We start from the raw sequence: 13321 nt of genomic DNA, 5'->3' as shown, positions 1-13321 counted from the left end.
AAGGGGGTGTGCACATTAAATGAAACACCAAGAACAAGTTGGGTTGGTCGAAGTTAACACTCATCACGTACCGCACGTGCATTTGTTTCACTGTTCCAATTACTGCGCTTACCCCCTTGTAAGACAAACCAATAATAGCGATTTGAATACATGATCGTTTTACTTTTATCCTAAGTTGAATAAAATTCTGAGTTTTAGATGTTCAGTTGGCAAGATAATTATAGAGGATTCGCAATCTTAATTTCACTTTACTTGATTTACTTTTTTGGTTAAAGTGAAATACATCGGTACGTACGTTTTCACTGCAAACAGACTATTATAGCTGTAAATATAAAACATGTCGCATTCATTATCTATGTGTGTGTTTGGGAAACACATAAAGGAAAATGATGACTCCTAAAACTCCTAAATTTTATCAATTCAGCTGATAACACACAACTCAAACACTGAGTCATTTCTTTTTCTGTCATTAACGTCACGCTACATGTTCAAATGTTATTTTCACGCACAGCTCCTTATGCTAACTGGTTCCACTATTGGTGCATTGTTAGGTTGTGCGCTTTTTGCATTAGTAGACTGAATCCTAGTCCACCAATGGACCCGGAAGTAGGACATTTACCTTGACCTTGTACATTTCAGAATGGCGGACAGGTGGGCTTGAAATATCCTTCTCTTCATTATTATCGCCTTATATTCCAAGGAAGAGATTCCAGGCGCAAAGTTCTAATTATCTCTCAGTTTATCTTCGAGGTAACGGTATCGCATGTTGTTGTTGTGACACTGTGCTTTGCCTGCACCTGACAAGCATGAAACTATCAGACTAGTCGCCAGGTAGTCGGCTTGTGGAAGAGCTACTGACCAGATAATGTTTAATTCGACTGAACGCAAAATAACCACGTGTATGATAAGAGAACAGGGTATAATACAACCCAAAACAATGTGCTTTTTTCGATTTGGGGGCCCGATTTGGGAATCGAAATCTGATCTTCTTTTCCGATGGTACGGAAATTGTCTCATCGGTGACTGATCCGTACCCACTGAGTCTGAAAATGGCTAATCCGCCTGAAACTTCGATCAATATCTGATTTGGAAAATTATTATGTTATTTGGATGATTCGTCTAGATGATCTAGATAATCCGTACTCAAATTTGGGGGATCCGTATCCAATTACTTTGTCAGTTCATTGCATTTGTAACAAGTTGGTTTAAAACAAGATATCTGACACCAGATTGCATTAAATATGCACTAATGACAGAATATATATCCATAGTCATATATTCACACCACTAAATTCACATATTCTTACTACATTTTGGTAATTTTATATGCATTCATGCAATCATTAGCAATATATTCATAACACTATTAACATGCTATGAAACATTTGGAGCACTTTCAATACAATAATTGCAGATATTAAGTTCACATTTCACTCACCAAGTTGACTGGTGAAGCACCAATTAACACTCATCCCTGGGTCCTGTTCTTTGATGCAAGATTTCCGTAACTCCCATGCTTACAACAGTCTTTGTGCTAAAGTCATGTGGAGGTCTCAGGGCCGATGCATATGGCTATCCACAACCTGATGAGCACATCCTTGACCTTGTTACTGCATGATGCCCATGTAATGCACTAAGTAATGCCTCTTGCATGTTGTGCTCTATATAACCAGGGCTCGATTTATGAGAGGTTAACCTACTTGCACCAGGTCCAACCTAAGATAAAAACCTAATTGCACTTGCCAAATTCCAGTTGCAACGTAGTGTGTTAAAACGTCAGAGGTTTCGGTGCACATAAACATATTTCCATATACACCTGATCCCTGTTTACAAGAGCTGTTACAGCCGAAACGTGTATATGAATAGCATTATTTCAGTGCCATAGCTATTCAAAGTTTAGAAGACAAATAGGCTGACATATATATATGATTATAATGTTAGATTTATTGTTGGTTTCTTTCTCAAAAGTTGATTTGCCCCTTGTGCAAGTAAGACTCATAACTAGTTTGCACTTTGTAATATTGGGTTGCACCAGTGCAAGTAACAAAACACTAAATCGAGCCCTGATAACACCCAGTGCACTATTTACCACCTCCGTGGTGTAGTGGTTAGAGTGTCCGCCCAGAGAGGGGAAGGTCGCGGGTTCGATCCCCGACCGCGTCATACCAAAAGACGTTAAAATATAGTACTTGTTGGTCCCTGTCTGGCGCTTGGCATTAATGGGTACAACAAGGACTGGTCGGCTCGGAGTCAGTATACTGTGTCTGAGTGGGGTATTCATGCTTCGATGCGGCATGGTATCTCAGTGGGCTAGCACTATAAAACCAGCTTCAGTCTGTGCTAGTACAAGCAGCCTCACATACACATACACACGCATGCACGTCGTCATATGAGTGAAATATTCTCAAGCACGACGTTAAACCCAATTTCACCTCACCACCCCAGTGCACAATTCACAGCACCTGCATGCTGTGTGATAAGCATGATTGTAACACCACTGAAACTGTCAGTTGTTGTTATTTGTTGTTGCATGATGCTGTCTTCTTAGTCAACCAACATTTTCGTAATTGTTTGACCTGCATTCTAGGTGTTGGCGAGTCAATAATGACGCATACAACTTTATGGATAACAACTTATTGTTTCTTCTTTGGGTGGCATTTTAGAAGTTGGGAAGTATAATATGGACAAACTTTATGGCTAACAACTTCTTTTATTTGGTGAGTGTGACATCTCGATACAGATACAGAAGTTGTTATCCATAAGTTTGTTCATATTGATCTTATTGTTTGTTGCTTTAAGCAACTTTTCGGTGTAGATTTTTACACTCTAGGCAATAAATAAGAATTTGTTATCCATAAGATTGTATGCCTCATTATGTTCTGTAACGTCTCTATTTTGACTTCTAAACTTTCTTGTTACAAACTTCCACAGAGACCATATGTTATGTATATAAATTTCATTATCTTTCCATTTGCATTTAAAAGTCTATAATAAGAAAGTGGAGAGCTGAAAATAGAGAAAGAAAGAAACAGCAGAAGGAAGTCTTCATGTTTTGTCCAGTAGTAGCAAGACATGGTAGTATTAGAATACTGATACTATTAAACATAACTGTAAAACTAAAATCATTGAAATCATTTCAGATAATAATCAGATAATAATGATAACGGGCTTTTTAACATTCTTCATTTATCCATAAAATATACTTGTTTTGTTTCAATCAGGTTGTACCTATAATGCCTGAAATATTTTAGGGTCATGTTTGTTCTCAGTGTATCTGACCCATGAAGATCTGGGTTAGAATTGATCTTCAGTAACCCATGCTTGTTGCAAGAGGCGACTAACGGGATCGGGTGTTCAGGCTCGCTGACTTAATTGACACAGGTCATCGTATCCCAAATGCGTAGATCGATGCTCATGCTGTTGACCACTGGATTGTCTGGTCCAGAATTGATTATTTACAGACCGCCGCCATATAGCTGGAATATTGCTGAGTGCAGCGTAAAACTGAACTCACTCACTCACTCACTCTCAGTGTACCTGAAACTTTGAGAGATTATGCATATTCCTGACAGGAGGGTTTCACCTTGATGTACTAAACTAGGGTCCTTTGGGCGCCTATAACAAATTTCAAGGATCCTTCAACCAAATATGATGATGCTGTGAAGCTGTGTAGTGTAGTCTGTAGTGTTGGGAATTGGTGGAAATCTCACAATTGATGATTGCTTCATTACCAACGAACAATCATCGAAAAAAATTGGTTGGCGTCATTTTTCAGATTTTTCTATCCAGGTTGTTATTGCAAATATGTATAACATGATACAACTTGCTACTTTTAAGTGATGACTAATATATCATGAACATAAACTTCCCGGAGTCTTAGAGAAATATTCAGTCATGGCTTTTCAGTTATTGAAGTGGGTTTTCTAAGAATTAAACACGTTTTCAGGCCCTGACAACTTCTAAGATATGTCCCATTGTCAAGTATTTCAAAGACTAAAACAGTAGTTCCAAAATGGTTTATGTTTGATTATGAGAAAATGTGATCGATTGCTTGGTCGTTTGGTCACTGCGACCAATCTTCGATTATTTCAATTAATCGAAACACCACTAGTAGTCTACTGTGACACTTGAAATTTCTTTTAACTACATCACCTTTATATTTCTTGTCATGACTTCTGTACAATGAATATTATTGTGTATCATCCAATGTTTGAATATGAGACTGCATGTGTCTATGAAAGAAATACTTTCAAAAACATTGTCAGCAAAGTCATGGCCTAATGTACATTCACTTATGAATTCTGAATATTTTTTGTGTTAATAGGGGGTAAACTTGAAGAAAACTGTGCAAATAAATCCATCAATACAAAGACCCTGGACATACCGAAGGCAACTAAACAAATGAAGCTTATCATTCAGAGTAGTGATGGACCAGAAGTCCCGTACATTCTATGCCAATCAGAAAACAGTAGTACAATATTTATACAGGTTCAACATGTAAATGGAAACAAAAAAAGAATTGCCACGGTATCACTTGCACTTTAATAAATATTGCCTCATGGATCAGAATTCATCTTTTCATAATGTTGGAGTAAAATTAGTGGTGGTCCGATTAATTGAAATAATCAAAGATTGGTTGCAGTGACTAAACAACCAAGCAATCGATAATGTTTTCCCATAATCGAACACAAACAATTCTAGAACACTTGTTTTCATTAACAGTAATTTTCACTAGGTTGGTTTTGTCTGTTACATTTCATAAGCACTACAAGCTCGTTCCAAGTCATGATTGAATTTATCTTAAAGACTCCAAGAAATATATGTTCCTAACATACTAGTCATCCTTTAAAGATGTGAAATTTTGCCCCCAAAACTCATAAAAACCCTGTGTTTTTCCTTATATGTTTGTACATTAACACATTTCATAAGTGATGCTAACCAATTATTTTCGATGATTGATCGGTTGTAATGAACAAATCATCAATTATGAGATTTTAACCAATTCCCAACACTAAGTAAAATACAGCAAAATGCCTGTAGGTGAATTTATGAACAGTTAAAATGTTTGATTTTATGACATTTCAGTTATTACCAAGACGGACTGCGGTCCAAGGACGCAAGTACGCGGGAGAGAATGAAGGCGTACATGGAGAAACAGCTGACCGACTTGCATTACCAGCAGTCAGGGTTTCACTTCAAGGACAAGTTTTATGCGGTTTTCTTTGGAGCGTTGATCATCATTATGTTGCCCTTCTTGCACATAGGTATGTTCCTTTCTTCTACATAGGTATGGGTGGGGTGGGGTAGCCTAGTGGTTAAAGCGTTGGCTCGTCACGCCGAAGACCCGGGTTCGAAACCTCACATGGGTACAATGTGTGAAGCCCACTTCTGGTGTCCCCTGCTGTGATGTTGCTGGAATATTGCTGAAAGCGGCGTAAAACCAAACTCAGTCAGTCAGTCAGCTTTAGGAAAACCCTATTTAATGTATTTGTGGCAGAACTCTACTCAGCAATGATAAGCATTGGTATTTGATGTTTGATTCGATTGGTGTAACGTTGGATTAAGATATGACTTAAATACATCTATGAAACCATGTTCTCTTTACTGAATGGGCCCATCAGTCATATGAGAGATTGTGTTCATTTCAGGATTTACAGTTTGTATTTTACTGTAGATAAGCCGATCTCGTGGATAAGCCTAGGTCCTCAATCTCAATTGGGTATCCTAATTTTCCTTTGAGCACCCAAATAAATTATACCCACCTCACTCAAACTCAATTGGGTATTTTGCCATTTTTGATTATTTGTGAAAAAAGATTATTTATATTTGATCTGTTATATGAGAAAAGATAAGAAAAACTGCAAGTTGCCAAGTTCATGTACTGAAATAGAACATCATAATATACCTCAGTTATTGTATCTATCGCCAGTAACCTCCATCTGTGACACATGGGTCTGCTTAATTCAAATTCTAGTAGATTTGCTGAATGTTACAGTACGCAAGCTAAGATTTGACATCTTTGTGTGTACACATATTAGATCAAATTTAATGAGTATTTACAAAAATTCAAGCATACTTGTATGCAATAGACTTGAAAGGAATTGAGTTTTCACATAAATGTTTGCGTAATTTACGCAGATACTCAGCTTATCTGTACCCCTGTGTTCATGTTAATTGCCGTGAAATCTGTGCATTGCCCTATTCAACATATTACATAACCTTACGTAACATATATCAGGGCTCCAGTGGTGCAACCCAATATTACGAGGTGCAACAGAATTATGAGTCTACCTTGCACATGGTGCAAGTCAAGTTTTGAGAAATAAATCAACAATAAATCTAACATTATGAGCATAAATATGTCAGCTCATTTTTCTTCTAAACTTTGAATAGTTATGACTTATACATGTTTCGGCTATGACAGCTCTTGTAAACAGGGATCATCTGTGTGTCTGTGTTGCTATGGTTTCGTGGGTACTACATCACGGAAATCTGTTCATGTGCACCGAAACCTCTGATGTTTTAACACACTACGTTGCCACCGGAATTTGGCTCGTGCAACTAGGTTGTTATCTTAGGTTGCACCTGGTGCAAGTAAGTTAACATCACTTTAATCGAGACCTGTATATGATAAGTTGGAACTACGTGCAGAACCCTGTAGCAGATATATGATGATCCTATATTGTAAAGTAAAAGTCACTGTGTTCATTAAATCTGATTGGTGGAAAAACATGATCGAATGGTATTTGATTCCCGGAAATTCTCTGAGTATTAATATGTAGAAACATCGTTCACACCATTGTATTGTTACGTTGTCAGCTGTGATGACGTCAATCAAATCATATCACAAATGAGCAGTTGCAGATGCTAACAACGGGAGACAGCTGAAACGTCCGGCTGATGACATTTCACTGCTGTACCCGAACTCGATGTCAATGAGTGCAGACCTTTTGGTTTACTTTTGTGTTTACAATGTCGATAAACATCATGTGTTGACCAATTTCCGGGTGTTATTGAGTATTTAAAGCAAGGGAATATTTCATTTGAAACCTCTGGCTAACGCCGTCGGTTCCAAATGAATTCCCTTGCTTTAAATACTCAATAACACCCAGAAATTGGCCAACACATGATGTTTATCTCCTAATTAAATGTAGAATCCTCTGTTGCATCTTTGATAACCCTGGACTGAATAGATAACACACCCATGAGTTGCGACTTTGTAGGAATATCACCTTGAAGTTTTGTAAATACTCAATAAATTTGATATTACACGCATACAAATAAAAGTAGATAAAATAACTGAGGTTTGTTGAGAGGTTCTATTTCAGCACCTGAACTTGGCAACATGCAGTCTTTCTTATGGTTTCTCATATAACAGATCAAATATTAACAACAAGCTCTTGAACCAACATTTAAACTTTATTATATTTTTACAATTAATGGAAAATGGCAAGAAAACCAATTGACTTTGAGTGAGATGGGTACAATTTATTTGGTTACTCAAAAGAAAAATTAGGATACCCTGTTGAGAAACACGAGCGAGTACATAACTCAATGACCCCAAAAGTTACCTGTAGCTCTGGTATTAGGTGTTTAGACTTGGTGACTTGGTAGATGACTGTGCAAACAGTGGATCGATGTTCATGCCGGTCACTAGATTGTCTGGTCCAGACTTAATTATTTCCAGATTGTCAACAGATAGCTGGAACATGGCAGAGTGTGGCATTAAACATTAAACCCAAACAACATTGTTGTGTTGTTCCAGGTGTGTTCTACCGGCTGATCTGGGTGCCAGACAAACCTCCCATTGACAAGTATGGGTGCGGGTGTACCTGCTTCGACACAGTGTTCAGAGGTAGGAGCTGCTATAGCAGAATGGATACATTCACAACATTTCAATATTTTCACCCAAAGTTGTAAAAATTCATAATTGTGATAATAACAATGTGTTTAGCTTTTGCAAAGAATATCATTACATTTAAAAATAAACTGCACTTGAGAGAGACTAATTTGTGCAAGTAGAATAAAATGTCGACAGCATTCATATTTCATAAGTTGCATGTTTCTTGCTCCAAAGGTATATGCATTGATAATTAAATTGATTATACTTGATTGCAGCTTTATTTAAACTAAACGGTCTTCAGTAAATTTCAATGAAAAAAATAATACATATTCTGTGTAGCGGTGGTCCAATTAATTGAAATTATCGAAGATTGGTCGCAATGACGAAGTGACCAAGCCGTCAATCATGTTTTCTCATAATCGAACAATTTTGGCACACTTGTTTGCATTAACAACATTTTTCACAAGGTTGGTTTTGTCTGTTACATTTCATAAGTACTACAAGCTTGTTCCTTGTCATCATTGAATTTATCTCAAAGGCTCCAGGAAATTTATGTTCTTAACATGCTAGTCATCCTTTAAAGATGTGAAATTTGTAAATGCATTTTGTGCAATTTGCAATTTTTATGCAAACCCTGAAAGAACTACATGTTTGTTCTATATTTTTTTGTGCATTAACAAACATAACTAGGAGAGTTTGATAAATCACGCTAACCAATGCTTTTTGATGATTGATCGTTTGTAATGAACCAATCATCAATTGTGAGATTTTAACCAATTCCCAACACTAATTCTGTGAAGGTAATAACCAATCTGTTAAGTATGAATAATACAAGAATTGTTTTAAGAGCTGTAACGTAGTGTTGGTAACTCAAGCCAACAGAATTTTTTTTTGTGTTTGTTTTTTTGGTACTGTAGCAAATAATTCTTGGTAGACATCTAATATGTTACTGAATAAATATTTGCAACATGATGTATCTGGGAAAGCCTTCAAAGTGGCTTTAAATTTGGTTTAAATCCAACTTACTCAAATCTTCGCAGGTCGTTACGAGATGCCTGGCCCGGGTGTGTCATACAAACACATCTACTTCAATGCAACGAAAGAAACCTTCAAGATTTGGATTGCTACAGTCTTGTTCGTTCTGCTATTCTACGAGAGTGTCAAGTACCTGGTAGCGTTGTTCCGGCGGGATCTGTCCGATGGAGTATGTTTCTGCTGTACATCATCAACCTCTATCCCCACTACTACTCCTGGTGGTCCTTCTTCAGCTACTACAACGAGGAATTCTACACCTACTTCAAACACCACATGTTCTTCGCCATCACGGAGATCATCGCCACCGTCATCGTCCTCAGCCTTTGCAATGAAGAGAATGATGTTGCGTCGTGGAAGATCTCCGCCATTGTTACCATCAATACCATTCATATTCTTGTTAGCGGACTTGATCAGTTTATTTCTCATGTCATTGAGGGACATGGAACAGCATTCCAGAATATTCGTAATATCGGCCTGATGATTCCGGACTTTTTACATGTTGTTATTCCCGTTGTTGTGTTCCTTCGATGGGCAAAGAAAAATAATATTCCATTCTTTCAGCTGTGTTATAAGGAAGAACTCATAATGTGTGTTGTGTTGACGACGCTAGGTACCGTGCTGGGACGAGTGATGTAGCTTACCTGGGTCATTCCATTCAAGCAACACCTGTGAAGGGCCGGGTTAGCATTGGTCTTCAGTAGCCCATGGTTATTGTGAAAGGCGACTAACGGGATCAGGTGGTCAGACTCGCTGACTTGGTTGACACATGTCATCGCATCCCAGTTGAGTAGATCGATGCTCATACTGTTGATCACAGGATTGTCTGGTGCAGACACGATTATTTACAGACCGCCGCCGCCATGTAGCTGGAATATTGCTGAGTGCATCATTAAACAACAAACCAACCAACCTTTCAAGCGATGTATCAGTTTATGCTTTACTGACTTGCAGGCTAGGGTCAGTAAGAAAGTAAGCAGAAAAAAACAGTTTTGTCTGAGAACATTTGTAAAATACTTTAAATTGGCTGTCCACATTCATCTGTAGTTCTTATCTCCCACCTGCCCTGAAGTTTCATTCCAACGGAAATAGTAAACAGTTTTCCCATCTCAGTTTTCCCATCCTCTTACTGTGAGACGAACTTATGAATATTGCCGACCTGTCATTTCAACCCGTGAATCTGAATAGCGGTGCAGTCCATTTTACCATTAAGGGGCTGAGGGTATGTAAAGTGATAAACTGCTGGTAAGCATGTCTGTCTACTCTCGCTCGTCTGGAACGGGTTCTATTTGCTATTTTGCGGTTGACTATTTCCATACACAACCCAATACAACACTCAAATTACAATCTTTAAATTCTAAATAATTTCTGGTTGTTCTGTATATGATCTTGTTTCATTTTTGTTCCATCATAGAAATGTTAATCTTGTATGACAGTGATATATTCGATTGCAAAACGACAACTTGTGATCTGTTTGTGGTAATAAGTCAGTGTTGTCAAATGTACACATGTATATGATTTTAGCAGTTGAAGGTTTTTCTACAGCAATAGGATACTACACAGTATGTGACATAACAATGATATGTATATCCTTTTAAACTGCCATATTCGCTGTAATAAAGAGCTGTACTCGAAATATAACTCAATATAAACTCAAGATATGCGATAAGGCATATGGCTAGGTGGGGTGATGATGATTTTAAGGAGGGGTCACCCATTTTGTTCTGGGTAGGTAGGGAGGTCATCAATTTTGTTCTGGGTAGGTAGGGGAGTCATCAATTTTGTTTTGGGTAGGTAGGGGGGTCACCCATTTTTTTGTTCTGGGTAGGTAGGGGAGTCATCAATTTTGTTTTGGGTAGGTAGGGGGGTCACCCATTTTGTTTTGGATAGGTAGGGGGGTCACCCATTTTGTTCTGGGTAGGTAGGGGAGTCATCAATTTTGTTTTGGGTAGGTAGGGGGGTTCACCCATTTTGTCTGGGTAGGTAGGGGGTCATCAATTTTGTACACATGTATTAGGGGGTGGGCATCAATTTTGTACAAGAAAATATTTAAAAATTACGCTTAAAAATATCGAGGGGGGGGTCATTGATCTTGTACATGACATGCATGGGGTCACTTACTTTGTACATAAATTTTAGTGGGGGATCAATGACATTGTACATGCTTCTCCATACAAATCTTCATCAACCCAACCCATCTACCCACCCCCCAAGCCATAAATTATGAACAGTCCCTAATGCACTCAGAATTGTACACTGTACCATGTGGTAACTATAGCAACAAGCATCTTTAAATAGTGTTATTTGTGATATTAATGGTTACGATGCAATGCTTGTTGTAAGGTGATCAGGTGGTCAGTCTCGCTGACCTGGTTGATGCATGTCTTGCTATCCCAATTGTGTACATCAGTGCTGATAATGTCAGTCGTCATCTTGTCTGGTCCAGACTTGACTATTTACAGACTGTTTCATGTAGCTGCTACTTTAAAGGTATTACAAGATTACTGGTCCATTATCTTCTGTAGGAAATCCTGCAACTGCTTAAAATAAGATGGAACCTTATGGGCAATATGGTTGCCCGTATATACACATATCACAAGAGCAAGTAGTCTCTTTCTGTGTTATCTCTGATCTTCCACAGAACACTTCCATATTATTGCATATTACAGATATATATATCAGATATGAAGTGTATTATATCAGTGTTTGACTTGATTTAAACCAAACTAATATTATCATAAAAATGAAGTGATTTAGGGCATTAAAGAATAGGGGCTTTTTGACATTTTATTCGCTAAGAAGAGATTCTTTATAGAAAGAAGGGTTGGTGGGGAAGCCTTGTGGTTAAAGTGTCATGCTGAAGATTCCCCACATGGGTACAATGTGTCAAGCCCATTTCTGGTGTGATATTGCTGAAATATGACTAAAAGCGGCGTAAAACTAAACTCACTCACTCATAGAAAGAATGTAAGAATCTGTTTGTGTATATCATAAAGGTGATGCCATGCAAATACTGTGTGTACCCAATCCCAGTTCCTGTAAGAAAGGGTTGTTTTTGTATGACCATTTCCATGCCTTAATACCACCAGTGAGAACTATTTTATGCTGTCTTTTCTTCAATATACACTGATGTCCACTGTCAAGTACTGTGGTCTGAGGTGACCTGGTGTAGTAGTGTAACTGTTAACGTGACTGAATTGACACGTAATGCTCCCTTAACTACCGGATGTAAACAACTGCTCCCTGAGTTACCCAATGCATGATGGGACTATTACGTTATCGGGCCATGTGCTTCCCGCCCAAGTATGTATGCTCCAGCCGACTGCACTAAAGCCGCTGCTCTCAAAGTCATGTCGTGTGCTTTTGGGAATGTTTGTCACGATACCACACCTGGGTTCAACAATATTCCAGCAATAGAGGCAGTGGACGCCAGAAATGGGCTGCACACACCTATGTTGGTGATCGAACCCGCCATGATATTGCTGTTATATTGCTTAAAGCGGTGTAAAACCCAACTCACTCACTGACTCCAGCATATAAGCAAACGCTTTAACCACTGTCCCATGGCCCCACTCAGATGTCCCTTGAGACTTCTTAATGTTAACACTGAATTTGGTTATTGATTTATGATGAATTGTTTTCAGTGATAAATCTGGTCATTGAAGAGAGTATATATTGTATTTGAAAGCCTCCCTAATTTGCAATACAGGGATTGTGTGGCTACATGCATTCATATGAGCGGGGTTGAGCTTGCAACCTAAAGTATATAATCTGTATGTAAATGTGTTAATATTAGCATAGACTGAATAATTTTAGAAGCACTTTATGATTGTGTTTAGTGATCCTTCTTCCTACATTCCGCCCATTTTAGAGACCTATTTACCCTGTCTGTCTGTTGTTAGACTGATGAACCCTTCCAAACAATTCAGTTGAGAATAAACAGTATATTGAAAACAGCTGGCTTGTTTGAGTGTCCTTGTGATTGGTGTGAGCAGATTTGAATTTATTGCAACTAATTCATCATACCCTTATCTGTGCTCATGCTGTTGATCACTGGGTTGTCTGGTCCATACTCGATTATTTACAGCCCGCCACCATATAGCTGGAATACTGCTGAGTGCAGCGTAGACATTCTGGAAGTATTTACTTCAAGTGAATACAGTTCCGAATGTATTTCTACAGTGTGATAAACACTCCATAGCCATCCTATTAATGTACCAGTGAAGATCCCGGTTAGAATATTGGTCTTCAGTAACCCATGCTTGTCGTAAGAGGCGACTAACGGGATCGGGTGGTCAGACTCGCTTACTTGGTTGACACATGTCATCGGTTCCCAATTGCGCAGATCTATGCTCGTACTGTTGATCACTGGATTGTCTGGTCCAGAATCGATTGTTTACAGACCGCCGCCATATAGCGTGGGTATTGCTGGGTGCGGCGTAAAAC

The 13321-nt window shown here is 38.4% G+C and overlaps 1 protein-coding gene across 1 annotated transcript; it reads left to right on the top strand.

Annotated features, from left to right (window-relative positions):
• Positions 1-639: 639 nt before the first annotated feature.
• Positions 640-9673, top strand: LOC124264409. Its single transcript, XM_046699152.1, is given in 5 exon segments — positions 640-651; positions 5086-5264; positions 7766-7855; positions 8884-9030; positions 9033-9673. Coding segments are annotated over 5 exon segments (909 nt in total). The 5' UTR covers position 640; the 3' UTR covers positions 9515-9673.
• The last annotated feature ends 3648 nt before the right edge of the window (positions 9674-13321 follow it).

Source organism: Haliotis rubra, unplaced genomic scaffold (assembly GCF_003918875.1).
Source record: "Haliotis rubra isolate DU_JTF1 unplaced genomic scaffold, ASM391887v1 Scf922, whole genome shotgun sequence".
In the NCBI taxonomy this organism is placed as follows: Eukaryota; Metazoa; Mollusca; class Gastropoda; order Lepetellida; family Haliotidae; genus Haliotis; species Haliotis rubra.
This window is presented reverse-complemented; position numbering and strand designations above follow the sequence as displayed.